General features: G+C 44.1%; 1 protein-coding gene across 1 annotated transcript in view; it reads right to left on the bottom strand.

Annotated features, from left to right (window-relative positions):
- rab15 (RAB15, member RAS oncogene family) overlaps positions 1–13,753 on the bottom strand; it is a 130,148-nt gene extending 116,395 nt beyond the window's left edge. The window contains exon 1 of the mRNA XM_048537105.2: positions 13,276–13,753. Coding sequence (XP_048393062.1) covers positions 13,276–13,399 — 124 coding nt within the window. The 5' untranslated portion in view covers positions 13,400–13,753. The remainder of the gene's footprint in view (positions 1–13,275) is intronic.
- Between the last annotated feature and the right edge of the window lie 1,360 nt (positions 13,754–15,113).

Raw genomic sequence — 15,113 nt, 5'->3', positions numbered from 1 at the left:
GAAGATGACCCCTTGTGCTTCATATGAGGACCAAAAGACAGCGAACAATGAGATCAGATTCATCAATTAAACTGCAAAAATGGAATAGTTGAGGTAAGTTTCAACAAGGGTTTTCTTTTTGTCAACCATCACATCAAGAACCATGCTTAAACAATGCCAGGCTAGAAAAATACGAAATCCACAAAGGTTTTGTATGCCTTAAATGGAGTTCTTGACACATCCATCAGTTGGGAGAATTTAAGGCTACATTAGATACAAATAGCAATAGCCAAAGTTCAGAGGGCTACAAAAAACTGTTACAAAATCAGTGAAATCCCATAACTAATTCTCAAATGAAAATGAAGTGATGGACAAGATTTGACTTTCTCTGACTTCTATTGTTACAAAGTTAAATCAGTGGTCTGCACTCGTTCAAGAAAGCAGCTCGACGGAACTAGGGCTGGGCAATAAATTCTGGCCAGTAGCAATGCCTATATTTCACAAATGAATTTAAAAAAATTTGGATCAAACACAAATTAACAGTCAAGTAATGCAAACTGAACTAAGAGGCTCAGAGATAATGGGAACTGCAGATGCTGGAGATTCCAAGATAATAAAATGTGAGGCTGGATGAACACAGCAGGCCAAGCAGCATGCTGCTTGGCCTGCTGTGTTCATCCAGCCTCACATTTTATGAACTAAGAGGCTGTTGTGCTGTATCTATCGAACACAACCAAAATATATATCATGATTTATTTTATTCTGCATTATCCCACAATCACGACAGTTCTTCAGCAGACATCCATTTCTCCCGATCACCAGTGTACTTTAACAGTTGCTCTATTCCACCCAAGTTTTCTGCTGTACAATTATCACCTGAAAGATACACCTTGAGGATGACCCATTCCTTAAATCATTAAGACCCCATCTCTACTCTTCCTTTTCTTCGGAACTGTCAGAGCACCCTTCTTGGTAATTAACACAAAAACACTCTTCCTGCTTTTCTTCAGCAGTAGCTTGTTTCTGCATCTCCAGCATCAGCTATCCACTTTCTGTGAAATACTATCAAAGATGACCACCCGTCCTCACTGGATTTCTACCTGAACTTCTCTCTCCATGGAAACCAGGTCATATGGGCTGCTCCTCCAATTAAACTGTTCCCCACAAATTCACCCTATCCCCACGTTCAGGATATTCTGATGTAGCCTAAACTAAACACGGCATTTTAAAGCTTAATCATCTTGCAAAGTTCAACGTTTATGTCACAGTGGTGCAGTTTGTTAGCTTGGAGCAAAAAGACAAAAAGAGAAATCTTAAACAAATACAGAAATTGCTGAAGCATCCTGTACGTCAGCCCACATCTCCAGAGAGAACAGACAAGCCCTATGTTATAAGTATAGCTCCCTCATGAGGGCTGGAAGAAATACAGATGAACAGCTTTAATAAAGGAACAAGGATGAAAAACACACCTGTCCACGCACACACGAGAGCAATCTTGTTGGGTAACAGTTACAGGAAATTGTAAGGGACCAAAATTGAAAAAAAGTTTATCAATGCAGTCAAAGGATTTTTTCTTCAACTGAACAGATAGGAAACGAAGTTTGCTACTGTAATATGGTGAATGATTTACTACTATTTAATACGATGTCTGAACATATTGTGGTTGTGGTAGAGCTAAACAGTAGAAAAATGCCTTACCATCATATACTGATGTTACAGGTTTATGGAAGTGTGAAAATTGGAGATCATTAGCTGAATTTTAAGCCAAACTATTTCTAAGAGACAGGAAGAATGTGCTGGTGCTAAGCTAGCTAGCATTTACTAGGCATCAAAGCAAGGGCAGAAAAAAACCACAATAATTACATAACAATACTACATAATAATTGTAATAAAGTTCATGTAAGGCTGTGGAAACAAAATAGACTGGAACAATGAAATGCTGGCCGTCGCTAAGCAAGTATAATAAATCTTATAAAGGGAGATCATCTGCAATGAGAATAGGTGCTGTGATGAATAGACCACAGAAGAAAGCTTGAGTGATGTAGTTCCCTCAACACAGGTAGTCACATTATGCTCAGAGTATAATGTCCTTTTAATGCTTTTATCATTTTTCTTTTTGAATACATCATTGGAATACCATTCCTTGAGTGTGATTTGAAATTCCTTGTATTCAAATTCTATCATGGCTTTACCTCTCTCTTAGATAAAGCAAGGATTGCAGATGCTGGAGTCAGAGATAATACAGTGCAGAGCTTGAGGAACACAGCTGGCCAGGCAGCATCAGAGGAGCAGGAAAGTCAACATTTCAGACCAGGACCCTTCTTCAGACTTTCCTGCTCCTCTGATGCTGGCTGGCCTGCTGTATTCCTCCAACTTCACAATGTGTTACCTCTTCATCTCTGTCTAATCCATCGTGACCTACAAACCTCAGAATTTCTCATTACTCTAACTTTGAATATGTGTGCATCTCCCTGCCTCCAAATCCACAGTTAATAGGATTGTCTTCTACTCTTAGGGTCTTTCACTTCATCCAGAAGCCCATCTGACCTTCCTTAGATCTTAAGACCCTATTTGAAATCTGCCTCCTTCCTCAAGTTTTTGATAGCCCCTTTGAAAATCTCCTCCTTTAGCTCAGCATCAATGTATTTCTGGTGGTGCCATTGAGAATCATGTCAGGAATGTTTCTTTTTGTTAAAGGACAGATATAAATACATATTCTTGTGCCAGAGTGCCTGTTGATGATGCTCCAGCCTCTGAGCAGGAGGTTCTGGAGTTAAAGACCCACTCCTATATTCGACAGCCACAGAAGAACTCAGTCCATAACACAGGCAAGCCAATACATAGTAGTGCCAGTCTCAAAATACAGATAAAGTGGAGGGTTAGCAACAGGCTAAATCTAAAATCCAGCAGGCCAAAACCAAAAAAAAAATAAAGCTGGTAGTTGACAGAAAGTATATCAACTGGCATTGGCTGGCCCAATGTAACATGGAAAATCCAAAACAGGAGATGTAAATGCAAATTGTCATGCTGGATTCTCTTCTACACCATTTTGCATTCCATTGGTTTATTCGGTCCTACTGGATTTCAGTGGGAAATGCACAGAGCCACTGATTCCCACCAGTTTGGTTCCAAAACACTTTGGAATGTAGGCTCTGATAGGAAAACAATTAAAAAAAAACACACATTCACAGAATGACCACTGACCAGGCCAGTATTTAATTCCCATCCCTAACTACCCAGAGGCAAGTAAGAACTTGCTTGGGATTAGAGCCACTTGGAGGCCAGACCAAGGAAGCACGGCAGTTTTCTTCCTAAAGGACATATATAACCAGGCGGATTTTTCTGACAATCAACAAGGATTTCACGATCATTGAGAGATATTTAATTCCAGATTCCCACCTTCTGCCGTGGCAGGATTCAAACCCAGTATCCAGAAGATCACATAGGTCTCTGGACTAGTGATCTAGAAATAACACAAATAAACCATCACATTCCGTCCAACCAGGGATCAGGCTGTTATCTAACTAGGGATTAGGCTTTTTTGAAGCTGGTAATGTGTCATGAGATAGGTTGAATAATTGATTTCAGAATAAAAGATGCCCTAGGGAATGGTGACAATGACATGATGGAATTCAGTGTTTAGTTTGTAAGTGATAAATTTAGGTCAGAAGCAACAGCCCTAAATTTAAAGGTAGTTATATGAGAATGAGGGCAATGATATATCCAAGTAAAGGAGGTGAATTCTAGGAAGGAGATACACCTACCATGGTCAATCTTGGTGATTATGGATGTTATCAACTTGAAAAGAAAAATAAAAGCACGTGTCAGAAATTACTGGTAACTCAGAGGATTAGGAAAGTTTTAAAAGATGACCAAAAAATAAACATGACGAAGAAAATGAACTTTGAAGACAAACTAGGAAGTAACATAAAAGCAGACAGTAAGAGCTTCTTTATAACAAAAAGGGAGAGTCAACAGCATACATCAGCCCCGTAGAGAAACGAGGCTGAGGAAATAATAACAGGGAGCCAGGAAACAGCAGAGGGGTTGAAGAAACACTTTGTATTAGTTTTTATTGTTTAGAACGTTGATAGCATTCCAAAATTACTAAATAATCAAGGGGCTGAAGGTGGTGGGGTAGGGGTGCAAAACTATAACTAACTATCATGAGGTAAAAAAGTACAGGCTGTTTCCAGGTTGCAAACAGGTTCTGTGCTGGAATCCATTCACAAGTTGATTTGTACGCAAGTCAAAAAACAATACAGAACATTGTCATCACACAAATTGTTTGTATGTCAGGTCTTTAAAATTACACTCTGGTCGGGATCACATCCATAAATACAGGCGCTCGTTAGACGGACATTCGTAAATCAGGAAACCTATGTACTAGGAAATCTAATGGGAATAAATGTCACTAAGTCTTCTGGACCTGATGAATTGCGTCCTAAGACTTTAAAGAAAGTAGCTACAGAGAGAGCGGATGTATTGATAGTAATCTTACAAGAATCTTTATATCTAACGCTCTTATTCAAAAGGAGAGTGAGACATAAGTTAATTAGCCTACCACTGTCATTGAGATAACGTTACTGTCTATTATGAAGGATATAACATTGAGTCTAGAGGCAAAGAGATGTACAACATGGAAACAGATCCTTCGGTCCCACCCGTCCATGCTGGCCAAATATCCTAGATAAATCTAGTCCCATTTGCCAGCATGTGGCCTATATCCCTCTAAACTCTTCTTATTCATTTACTCATCCAGATGCCTTTTAAAATCTTGTAACTGTACCAGCTTTCACCACTTCTACTGGCAGCTCATTCCACACATGTACCACCCTCTACATGAAAAAGTTGTGCCAGGTCCCTTTTAAATCTTTCCGCTCTCACCTTAAAACTATGTCCTCTAGTTTTGGAAATCCCCCACCCTGGGGAAATGGGCGGCATGGTGGCTCAGTGGTTAGCACTGCAGCCTCACAGCACCAGGGACCCAGGTTTGATTCCAGCCTTGGGTGACTGTTTGTGTGGAGTTTGCACATTCTCCCCGTGTCTGCGTGGGTTTCCTCCAAGTGCTCCGGTCTCCTCCCAGTCCAAAGACGTGCAGGCTAGGTGGACTGGCCATGCTAAGTTACCCGTAGTGTTCAGGGGTGTGTGGGTTATAGGGGGATGGGTCTGGTGGGATGCTTCAAGGGGCGGAGTGGACATGTTGGGCCGAAGGGCCTGTTTCCACACTGTCGGGAATCTAATCTAAAAAAGGACCTGGGCTATTTATCCTATCCATGCAGCAAAGCATTTCTAATATATAATGCAAACAAAAGAGCTTGGCTTGGCTTCATGACAGGGATATCATTCCTGGCAAATTAATTACAGCAAGCATTTGATAAGGTTCTGCACCTAATGCTACTTGATGAGATGAGAGCCACAGTGTTGGGGATGATATTAACATGGATAGAAGACTGGCTAACTAATATAAGACAGTTCAGACAAATGGGCCACTTGCAGAATGGCAAAATTGCAACTCGTGGAGTGCTCAGGGGATCAGTATTGCATCCATAATTATTGACAATAAATATTCAGGACTTGAATGATAAAGGTAAATACACTATCACCAAGTTTGCAGATGACACAAAAATACTTGGGAAGACAAATAGTGAGGACAACATTAAGAGTCTTCAATGGGACATAAGCTGGTTAAGTGAGTACAAAATTGCAAACAAGGGCTAACAGTAGGTTACTCAGCCCTTCAACACTGCTTTGCCATTCATTAAGACTGTAGCTTCTCTGATTTTAACCTCAACTCTATGTTCCTGAACGAGCCTGATCATCTTTCACCCTGTTGTAATACAAAAAAAATCTACCTACCTCTGTCTAAAAAAATTTGAACATTGGCATCCATTGCCTTTTGAAAAAGGGAATTGCAAAGAACCTTAAGCCTCAGAGAGAACAACAAAATCCTCATCTCAGTCTCAGATGGTCAATCCCTTATGTTGAAACTAGAAGGCCTAGTTCCAAATTCTCCCACAACAGCAACCATCCTTTTCCACTTACACCCAGTCGAGTCCTCTCAGGAGCTTATATATTTCAGTTAAGTCACTTCTAATTCTATAAACTCTAAAGGATGCAGGTCAGATCTGTCTCATCTTTCCTCATAAGGCAATTAATTCATTCCAAATATTAGTCTAGTAAATCTTCACTGAACTGCTTCCAATGTATAATCATTCTTCCTTTAACACTCTCACCAATGCTCAGTATAACTGAAGCATACATTCCCTGCTCTTTCATTCAACTCCCCTTGTAATAAAACATACTAGCTTTCCTGAATACCTGCTATACCTGAATGCTAATCTTCTGCAGCCCATGCACTGGAGCACTCTGATCTCTCTGCATCTCCAAACTCTGCAATTTCTCACCATTTACAGAACATATTTTCACCTTCTGTCAAAATTGTCAATTTCACATTTCTCATGTTATACTCCATTTGCCGGACTTTTTCCCTCTCGCTTAACCAAACTATATCTCTTCGTTGGTGCTGTATCTCATCTTAACTACTCACTTTGTTACCATTTTTTGTGTCAATAACAAATTTAGCTTCCATAACTTCAGTCCCTTCATCCAAATCATTTATATAAATTGTAAAGTATTGAGGACCCAGCATTGACTCCTATGGCATGCCAATCATGACATCGTACTAGCCTGAAAAAGACCCATTTATTGCTACTTTCTGCTTCCTGTTAGCCAGTCAATCCTCTATCCACACCAGTATATTATCCAATGCCATGAGCTTTTATTTTCTGCAATAACCTTTGGTGCAGCACCTTACCAAATGCCTTCTGGAAACCTAAGTGCAGAACATCCACTGGTTCCTCTTTATCTGCAGCACAAGTTACTTCCTCAAAGCACTCCAATTAATTAGTTAATTAAGCCATTTAGAATTAATCCAAAAGCCCTGTAATAACATCTTTCATAATTGCTCCGAAGTTTCCCTTTGACAGATTTTAAGCTAGCCAGCCTGTAGTCTTCTGCTTTCTGCCTCACTCATGGTTGGAATAGAGGAGTCACATCAATTCATTTTCAATCTAAAAGGACTCCTTCTTGAATATAATGAGTTTTTAAAATGAAAACCAATACATCAAGTATCTCAACTGCCACTTCTTTTAAAACTTTAGGATGAAATCTGTCAGGACCTGGGGACTCGAGAACTCGCAGTTCCAACAATTTACTCAGTACTACTTCTCTGGTAATTTTAATTTTCTTGTGTTTCTCCCTCCCTTTTAGTTCCTGATTGACAGCTATTTCTAGCAATGTTATGAAGTTGGCAGATGGAATACAATGCAGGATACAATGTGGAAAAATGTCAGGTTATGCACTTTAAAGAAAATTAGACATGACAAATATTATAGACTTAGGGAAAGACTGCAGAAAGCTGCAGCACAGAGGGATTTGGGTATCGTAATGAATAAATTATATAAAAAAACTCACATCCACGTTCAGTGGGTAATAGGGATGGAAAATGACCTTTATTTCAAAGGGAATGCAATGTATAAATAGGGAGGTCTTATATACAGTCTTACACAAGATAGGAGTGGAGCTGTGACATTGTCTTTTGGCGATCGTTCAGGGGGTCCAGTGCGGTGGGGGCGGGAGGCAATTGCTTTCTGTAGTTCCAATCGATTGCCGAGTGTTGGTGGTTTTGCATGAACGGGTTGGAGATTGGTTGGGATCTAGAGGCCGAGCCGATACAGATATGGTTTCGGGCAGTGTTTTGGTGCAGTGTCCTGATTGTGACAGGTTGACCTTTGTTTCAACCAGTTTCTTTGAAGTTAGCGCGCGTGTAGATGAGTGAGCTGTTTTTTTCACAAAATCAAAAGTTTGCAGATGACACAAAGATTGGTGGAGTAGTAGACAAGTGAAGGGGACTGTCAGAGATTACAGCAGAATATAGACAGATTGGAGGGTTGGGCAGATAAATGGCAGATGGAGTTCAATCCGAGCAAATGCGAGGTGATGCATTTTGGAAGATCTAATTCAAGAGCGAACTATACAGTAAATGGAAAAGTCCTGGGGAAAATTGATGTACAGAGATATCTGGGTGTTCAGGTCCATTGTTCCCTGAAGGTGGCAACGCAGGTCAATAGGGTGGTCAAGAAGGCATACAGCATACTTTCCTTCATCGGACGGGGTATTGAGTACAAGAGTTGGCAGGTCATGTTGCAGTAGTATGAGATTTTGGTTCAGCCACATTTAGACTTCTGCATACAGTTCTGGTCACCACATTACCAAAAGGACGTGGATGCTTTGGAGAGCGCGCAGAGGAGGTTCGCCAGGATGCTGCCTGGTATGGAGGGCTCTAGCTATGAAGGAAGTTTGAGTAGATTAGGATTATTTTCATTAGAAAGACGGAGATTGAGGGGGGACCTGATTGAGGTCTACAAAATCATGAGGGGTATAGACAGGGTGGATAGCAAGAAGCTTTTTTCCCCGGAGGGGGAGGGGACTCAATTACTAGGGGTCATGAGTTCAAAGTGAGAGGAGGAAAGTTTATTGGAGATATGCGTGGAAATTTCTTTACGCAGAGGGTGGTGGGTGCCTGGAACGCATTGCCAGCAGATGTGGTAGACACAGACACGATAGTGTCTTTTAAGATATGGATGGCCAGTGAGCAAAGGGATACAGACCCTTAGAAAACAGGTGACAGGTTTAGACAGAGGATCTCGATCGGCGCAGGTTTGGAGGGCCGAAGGGCCTGTTCCTGTGCTGTAATTTTCTTTGTTCTTTGAGACTAAACAGACTATACCCGGAACACTGAACTGTTTTTGGTGCCCTTGTCCAGGGAAAAGTATAGTGGCAATGCAGGCATTTCAGAAAGGTTTCATTAGGTTGATCTCAGGTGTTGAGGGATTTTCTTATGGAGGAAAAGTTAAAGAGGTTGAGCTCATACTCACTGGTGTTTAGAAGGGCAAGACCTTATTGAAATGTATATGATTCTTCGGAGGACTCTTGTTGAGCAATTGTAGTGTTTCTACCTTTGGGCCAGAAGAATCAGGTTCAATTCAAACCTGTGCTAGAGGTGTATCATAACATAGTTGAATTAAAATAGCTACATACACCAGCTTCTTAAGGAGTTTGACAGGGTAGATGTGGAGAGGTCCACCTCCCACCAGAACTGTATGCAGTAGTCTAAATGTGGCTGAACCAAAATCTCATACTACTGCAACATGACCTGCCAACTCTTGTACTCAATACCCCGTCCGATGAAGGAAAGTATGCTGTATGCCTTCTTGACCACCCTATTGACCTGCATTGCCACCTTCAGGGAACAATGGACCTGAACACCCAGATATCTCTGTACATCAATTTTCCCCAGGACTTTTCCATTTACTGTATAGTTCGCTCTTGAATTAGATCTTCCAAAATGCATCACCTCGCATTTGCTCGGATTGAACTCCATCTGCCATTCACCTCCCATTCACAAACCATTTCCACTCCCCCTCCCATTCTTTAGATGACATGTCCATCATGGGCCTCCTGCAGTGCCACAATGATGCCACCCAAAGGTTGCAGGAACAGCAACTCATATTCTGCTTGGGAACCCTGCAGCTCAATGGTATCAATGTGGACTTCACCAGCTTCAAAATCTCCCCTTCCCCCACCGCATCCCAAAACCAGCCCAGTTCGTCCCTCCCCCCACTGCACCACACAACCAGCACAGCTCTTCCCCTCCACCCACTGCATCCCAAAACCAGTCCAACCTGTCTCTGCCTCCCTAACCTGTTCTTCCTCTCACCCATCCCTTCCACCCACCCCAAGCCGCACCTCCATCTCCTACCTACTAACCTCATCCCACCTCCTTGACCTGTCCGTCTTCCCTGGACTGACCTATCCCCTCCCTACCTCCCGACCTATACTCTCCTCCCCACCTATCTTCTTTTCTCTCCATCTTCGGTCCGCCTCCCCCTCTCTCCCTATTTATTCCAGAACCCTCACCCCATCCCCCTCTCTGAAGAAGGGTCTAGGCCCGAAACGTCAGCTTTTGTGCTCCTGAGATGCTGCTGGGCCTGCTGTGTTCATCCAGCTTCACATTTTATTGTCTTGGATGTGGAGAGGTGTCTCCTTTGTGGGAGATTTAGCACACAGGACACAATCTCAGGAAGAAGAATCACACATTTTACTACATGATAAGAAATTTATACTCTCAGCCGGTGGTAAATCCGTGGAATTCTTTACAGCAGAGGTCTGTCAAGGCTGGATCATTAACTATATTCAGCGAACAGACAAAGTTTTAATAGCAGCAAAGGGTTCAAGGACGATGGAGAAAAGGCAGCAAAGAGGAATTGAAAATCATCACATTAGCCATGATCTCATTGTATGCGAAGGCTGGATGGGCCAAATGGCCTACTTCTGCTCCACATCTTATGATCACTGAGTTGGGCTATTCAATGCTTCCTTACATAGCTGTAGACACTTCAGCTTCAAGCGAACCTGTCACAGAAATTGATTTATAGAATCATACGGGATGGAAACGGACCCTGTGGTCCAACTCATCCAAATTTCCCAAGCTAAACTAGAGCCATTTGCCTGCATTTGGCCCATATCCCTCTAAGCCTTTATTATTCAGGTACCTGTCAGCGTCATAGAAATATACACCATGGAAACAGACTCTGTAGTCCCACCTGTTCATGCTGACCACATACCCTAAATTAATCCAGTCCCATGTGCCAGTATTTGGCCCAATGTCTTGCCTCCAATCATAACGTTAGCAGCCACCTCAATCTTCGAAAGAGGTCCCATATCCCTGATTCCTTCACATGCGAGTTTTTGAAGGACTGTCGTCAAAAAAAACAATATCCCCTCCTCACCACCAGCCACAACCCATAGCTCTGAATGAGATATAAGAACTGCCAATGCTGGAGACGAAGATGACACAGTGTGGAGCTGGAGAAACACAGCAGGCCAGGCAGCAACTGAGGAGCAGGAAAGCTGATGTTTCAGGTTGCGACCCTTCTTCAGAAATGGGGGAGAGGGAAGGGAGCTCGGAAATAAAGAGAGAGAGGAGGGGTGGGTCTGGCGAAGGTAGGTGGAATGGTGAAAGGCGAGTGCAGGTAGGAAAATGGTGGGGAGTGGTCAGTGAGGTGGAAGGGCCGGATAGATGGGAGAGAAGCTGAACTGGTTGTGCTAGGTTAAGGAGGCGGGGATGAAGGAAGGTTTGTCATGAGATGAGGCTGGGGATGGGGAGATTTTGAAACTGATAAAGCTCCACACTTAGGCCACTGAGCTGTAGGCTCCCGAGGCGGGAATATGAGGTGCTGCTCCTCCAGTTTGTGGGTGGCATCACTGTGACAATGGAAGAGGCCCAGGATGGACATGTCGCCCAGGGAGTGGGGCGGGAGGATTTGAAATGGTTCACGACCGGAGGTGTTGTCGTTTGTCGTGAACAGAGCGCAGGTGTTTTGCAAAGCAGTCTCCAAACTGCCACTTGGTCTCACCGATGTAGTGGAGGCCACATCGAGAGCAGTGGATGCAACAGACCACATTGACAGCTGTGCAGATGAACCTCTGTCTGATGTGGAAGGTTTGTTTGGTGTCATGAATGGAGGTGTCGGGGGTGGGGGGGGGGAAGGTGTAGCACTTCCTGTGGTTGCAGGGAAAGGTGCCGGGGGTAGTGGGACTAGTGGGGAGTATGGAGCGAACAAGGGAGTTGCGGAGAGTGTGGTCCCTACAAAAGGCAGAAAGGAGTTGGGAGGGAAATATACACCTTCCTGCAAGAATGCAATCCCCTACTCCCAATTCCTCCACCTCTGCCACATCTGCTCCACAGATGAGGTGTTCCAGTCCTCTTATTGCAAGAACTGCGACTTCCCCCCTTCGGTGGTCAAAGATGCTCTTGACCGCATCGCTTGCGTTTCCTGCACCTTTGCTCTCAGCGTCCCACCCAGCAAAAACAAAGACAGAATTCCCCTTGTCCTCATGTATCACTCCACTAACCTCCATATCCAACATATCATTCTCCGCCACTTCCGCCACCTACAATCTAACCCCAAAACCAAAGACATATTTCCCTCCCCACCCCGATCTGCCTTTCGTAGGGACCACTTTATCTGCAACTCTCTCATTCCCGCCACACTCCCCACTAGTCCCACCACACCCGGCACCATTCCCTGCAACCACAGGAAGTGCTACATCTCCGCCCACACCTCCATTCAAGGCACCAAACAAACCTTCCGCATCAGACAGAGGTTCACCTGCACAGCCATCAACGTGGTCTATTGCATCCACTGCTCCCGATGTGCACCCCTCTACATCGGTGAGGCCAAGAGGAGGCTTGGAGACTGCTTTGTAGAACACCTCTGCTCGGCTCACGACAAATGACAACCCTACCAGTTGCGAACCACTTTAACTCCTCCTCCTACTCCCTGGATGACAAGCCCATCCTGGGCCTCCTCCAGTGTCACAACAATACCACCTGCAAACTGGAGGAGCAGCACCTCATGTTCCGCCTTGGGAGCCTACAGCTTAATGGCCTAAGTGTGGACTTTGTCAGTTTCAGAAACTCCCCACCCCAGCCTCATCCCATGACCAACGCCCTCCACCCCCACCTCAGTGACCTCACACAATCTGCCAATCTTCTCTCCCACCTATCCACTCCTCCCACCTCACAGACCAATCCCCACCACTTCCTAAATAAACTCACCTGTCACCATTGCACCTACCTTCCCCGACCCACCCCTCCCTCTTTCTTTCTGATCTCCCTGCCCTATTCTTGAAGAAGGGTCCTGATCCGAACCGTCAGCATTCCTGCTCCTCTGATGCTGCCTGGCCCGCTGTGTTCCTCCAGCTCCAGGCTGTGTTATGCATCGCTCCGAATAGTGACTTTACCGACACTAATCCGAGATTACTGACATGCAATTTCATGCATATTTCCGGGGCAGCTTTCAATGCAGTAGGAACGGGATGTTCTTCGTCCTTCGAGCCAGCCACATACAATAGGCGTGCATTCGATGTTAAACTCTACTACTCAAGTCAACCAATCTCCTGAGATGCTGCTTGGCCTGCTGTGTTCATCCAGCTTCACACTTTATTATCTTGGATTCTCCAGCATCTGCAGTTCCCATTAACTCTGAACCAATCTCCCCGGCCGACTTTCAAATGCAGTCATAGGAAACTTCCAAAAACAAACAATTCCCACCTCCACAAAGCCACACGATCAGAGCCCGAGTCTTGTCAGTGCAGGAAACAAAGGGCTGCCTAACAGTATTACAATAGAAAGTACACACCTTGCCTCATTCTCTCTATCTCCCTTACCTATAGTGGAGATGTGTGAAGCGTGGAACTGGTTGTCGGTGAAACGGCACAGGAGGCAGGTCTTCCCGACTCCAGAGTCTCCGATCAGCAGCAATCTGAAGAGTACATCGTACTGCTTAGCCATGGTGTGTCCTCATGGACTGCCAGGCAAAGTCGACCACTTTATCCGAACAGCGAAAGCTCGAGGACGGCTCCTTTACTCCGCTCCAGTCCCATATCTGCCCCGAGCAGGCAGGCTGTGCTGGCGGGGGGTGTGGTGGCCAGAAGCTATATGTGTTGATATTGTTGTCCACCTCCCTGATTAGAAATTGTATTTTCGTCTTTCCCCCTAACCCCTGCTGCCTGCTCCCTCGGCTGTGCCTGCGTTGCTGTGAATGGGAGAAGGAAGAGTCGCTGTGTTCCTGACACACACAGAGAGACAGAGAGAGAATGGAGATGTGGGGAGGGGACTCTCAGTGTCTGCAATGAGTGACGCGGTGTGTGGGACTCCACCTCAAAACAGCCTCGCCAAGCAATCCGCTGTCACAGCCTTACCTTTCCCCTCAGTCCCTTCCCTGCCTTTTGCTTTGCTGACCGCAACTTCCTTTCCTTTTCCAAATCGCACTCTTGCATTATTCTTTTCTTTTAACAAAAATTAAAACGCACTTCTTCCTAACACTGACCTTTGTTTCTTTTCAGCTCATTTTTGCTCCTAGCCTTCGTCCTTATCGATTTCCTCTCGGGGATTATTTGTTCATCTTCTTTAGGTTAAATGTTGAAATTGGGCTGACTATTTCTCTCTCTCTCTCTCTCTCCAGTTTGCCGCTGGAGATCCTTGAAAATAAAACCATCCTCTTCAAGTCAAGGGAGGTGTGTCAGTGACCCGTTTTCTCGTAGAGGGCGAGTACAGACAAGACTGGCCAAAAGGCCTCCTTTTGTGCTGTAAGCAGTCAGGATTTGATTATTTCTGCCTTCACTACCAGAGCCAAAATGACACATTCTTGATATCAGGACTTCTCTGGTTGCAAGGAGAGCTAATGGCCTTGAAATAAAGCACATCTTGTTCAATGAGCTATTCAGAAAGGTCATTAAACAGCACCAATCTGACCCGGTTACGGATTGCGACAATATAGCAGAGCAGGGAGAGCACTATTCTTCACTGTGTTGGAAGAAAATGCTTTTGCAATTTACATCCTGTTAAGCTGTTTGTGGTTGTTTGTTTGTTGCTATCATTCTCGCTTTCATTGTGCTGGCATGATCTAATGTTCACTTCGCACACAATGTAACTGATAAGACCCGTGATGCTGTGAAAGCCTCCTTTATGTAACTGGCACCATGGGGTTTTCCCTTTTGTTTCTGTTAGATTGGCTGTGTAAATGTCATTAAGTGAACCAAATGTTCACTACCCTATCACCAGGTATTTAAACAGGGTTATCTTGTTCAAACTGTTAACAGGGGCAGTGCTGACTGCAGTTAAGTCCGCATTTCATGTTCGCAAACAAGAACAGGAATTACTGAAAAAAGCTCGGCAGGTCTGGCAACATCTGTGAAGAGAAATCAGAGTTAACGTTTCAGGTCGAATGACCCTTCTTTAGAACATTTCATGTACCTTGGGCGAACAAGCATCAGGGGCCATTCTGAAGGAGCTGGTCAGATCCTGGCACGGCATATTTAGCTGCCGCTTGCTTTTAGCGAGGGGAATGGAGAATTATAATCCGCACTGAGGATCTCAGAGAAGATGTCAACTGAACATTAGATCTAGCCCCTCAAACAATGCCTTTATACTTTTATTCATTCAGCTAGAAAGTCGGCAAATGTCATATAGCTCTGGTACTATTTGTACTAAATAGAAAAATTGA

Source organism: Stegostoma tigrinum, chromosome 10, assembly GCF_030684315.1.
Source record: "Stegostoma tigrinum isolate sSteTig4 chromosome 10, sSteTig4.hap1, whole genome shotgun sequence".
In the NCBI taxonomy this organism is placed as follows: domain Eukaryota; kingdom Metazoa; phylum Chordata; class Chondrichthyes; order Orectolobiformes; family Stegostomatidae; genus Stegostoma; species Stegostoma tigrinum.
This window is presented reverse-complemented; position numbering and strand designations above follow the sequence as displayed.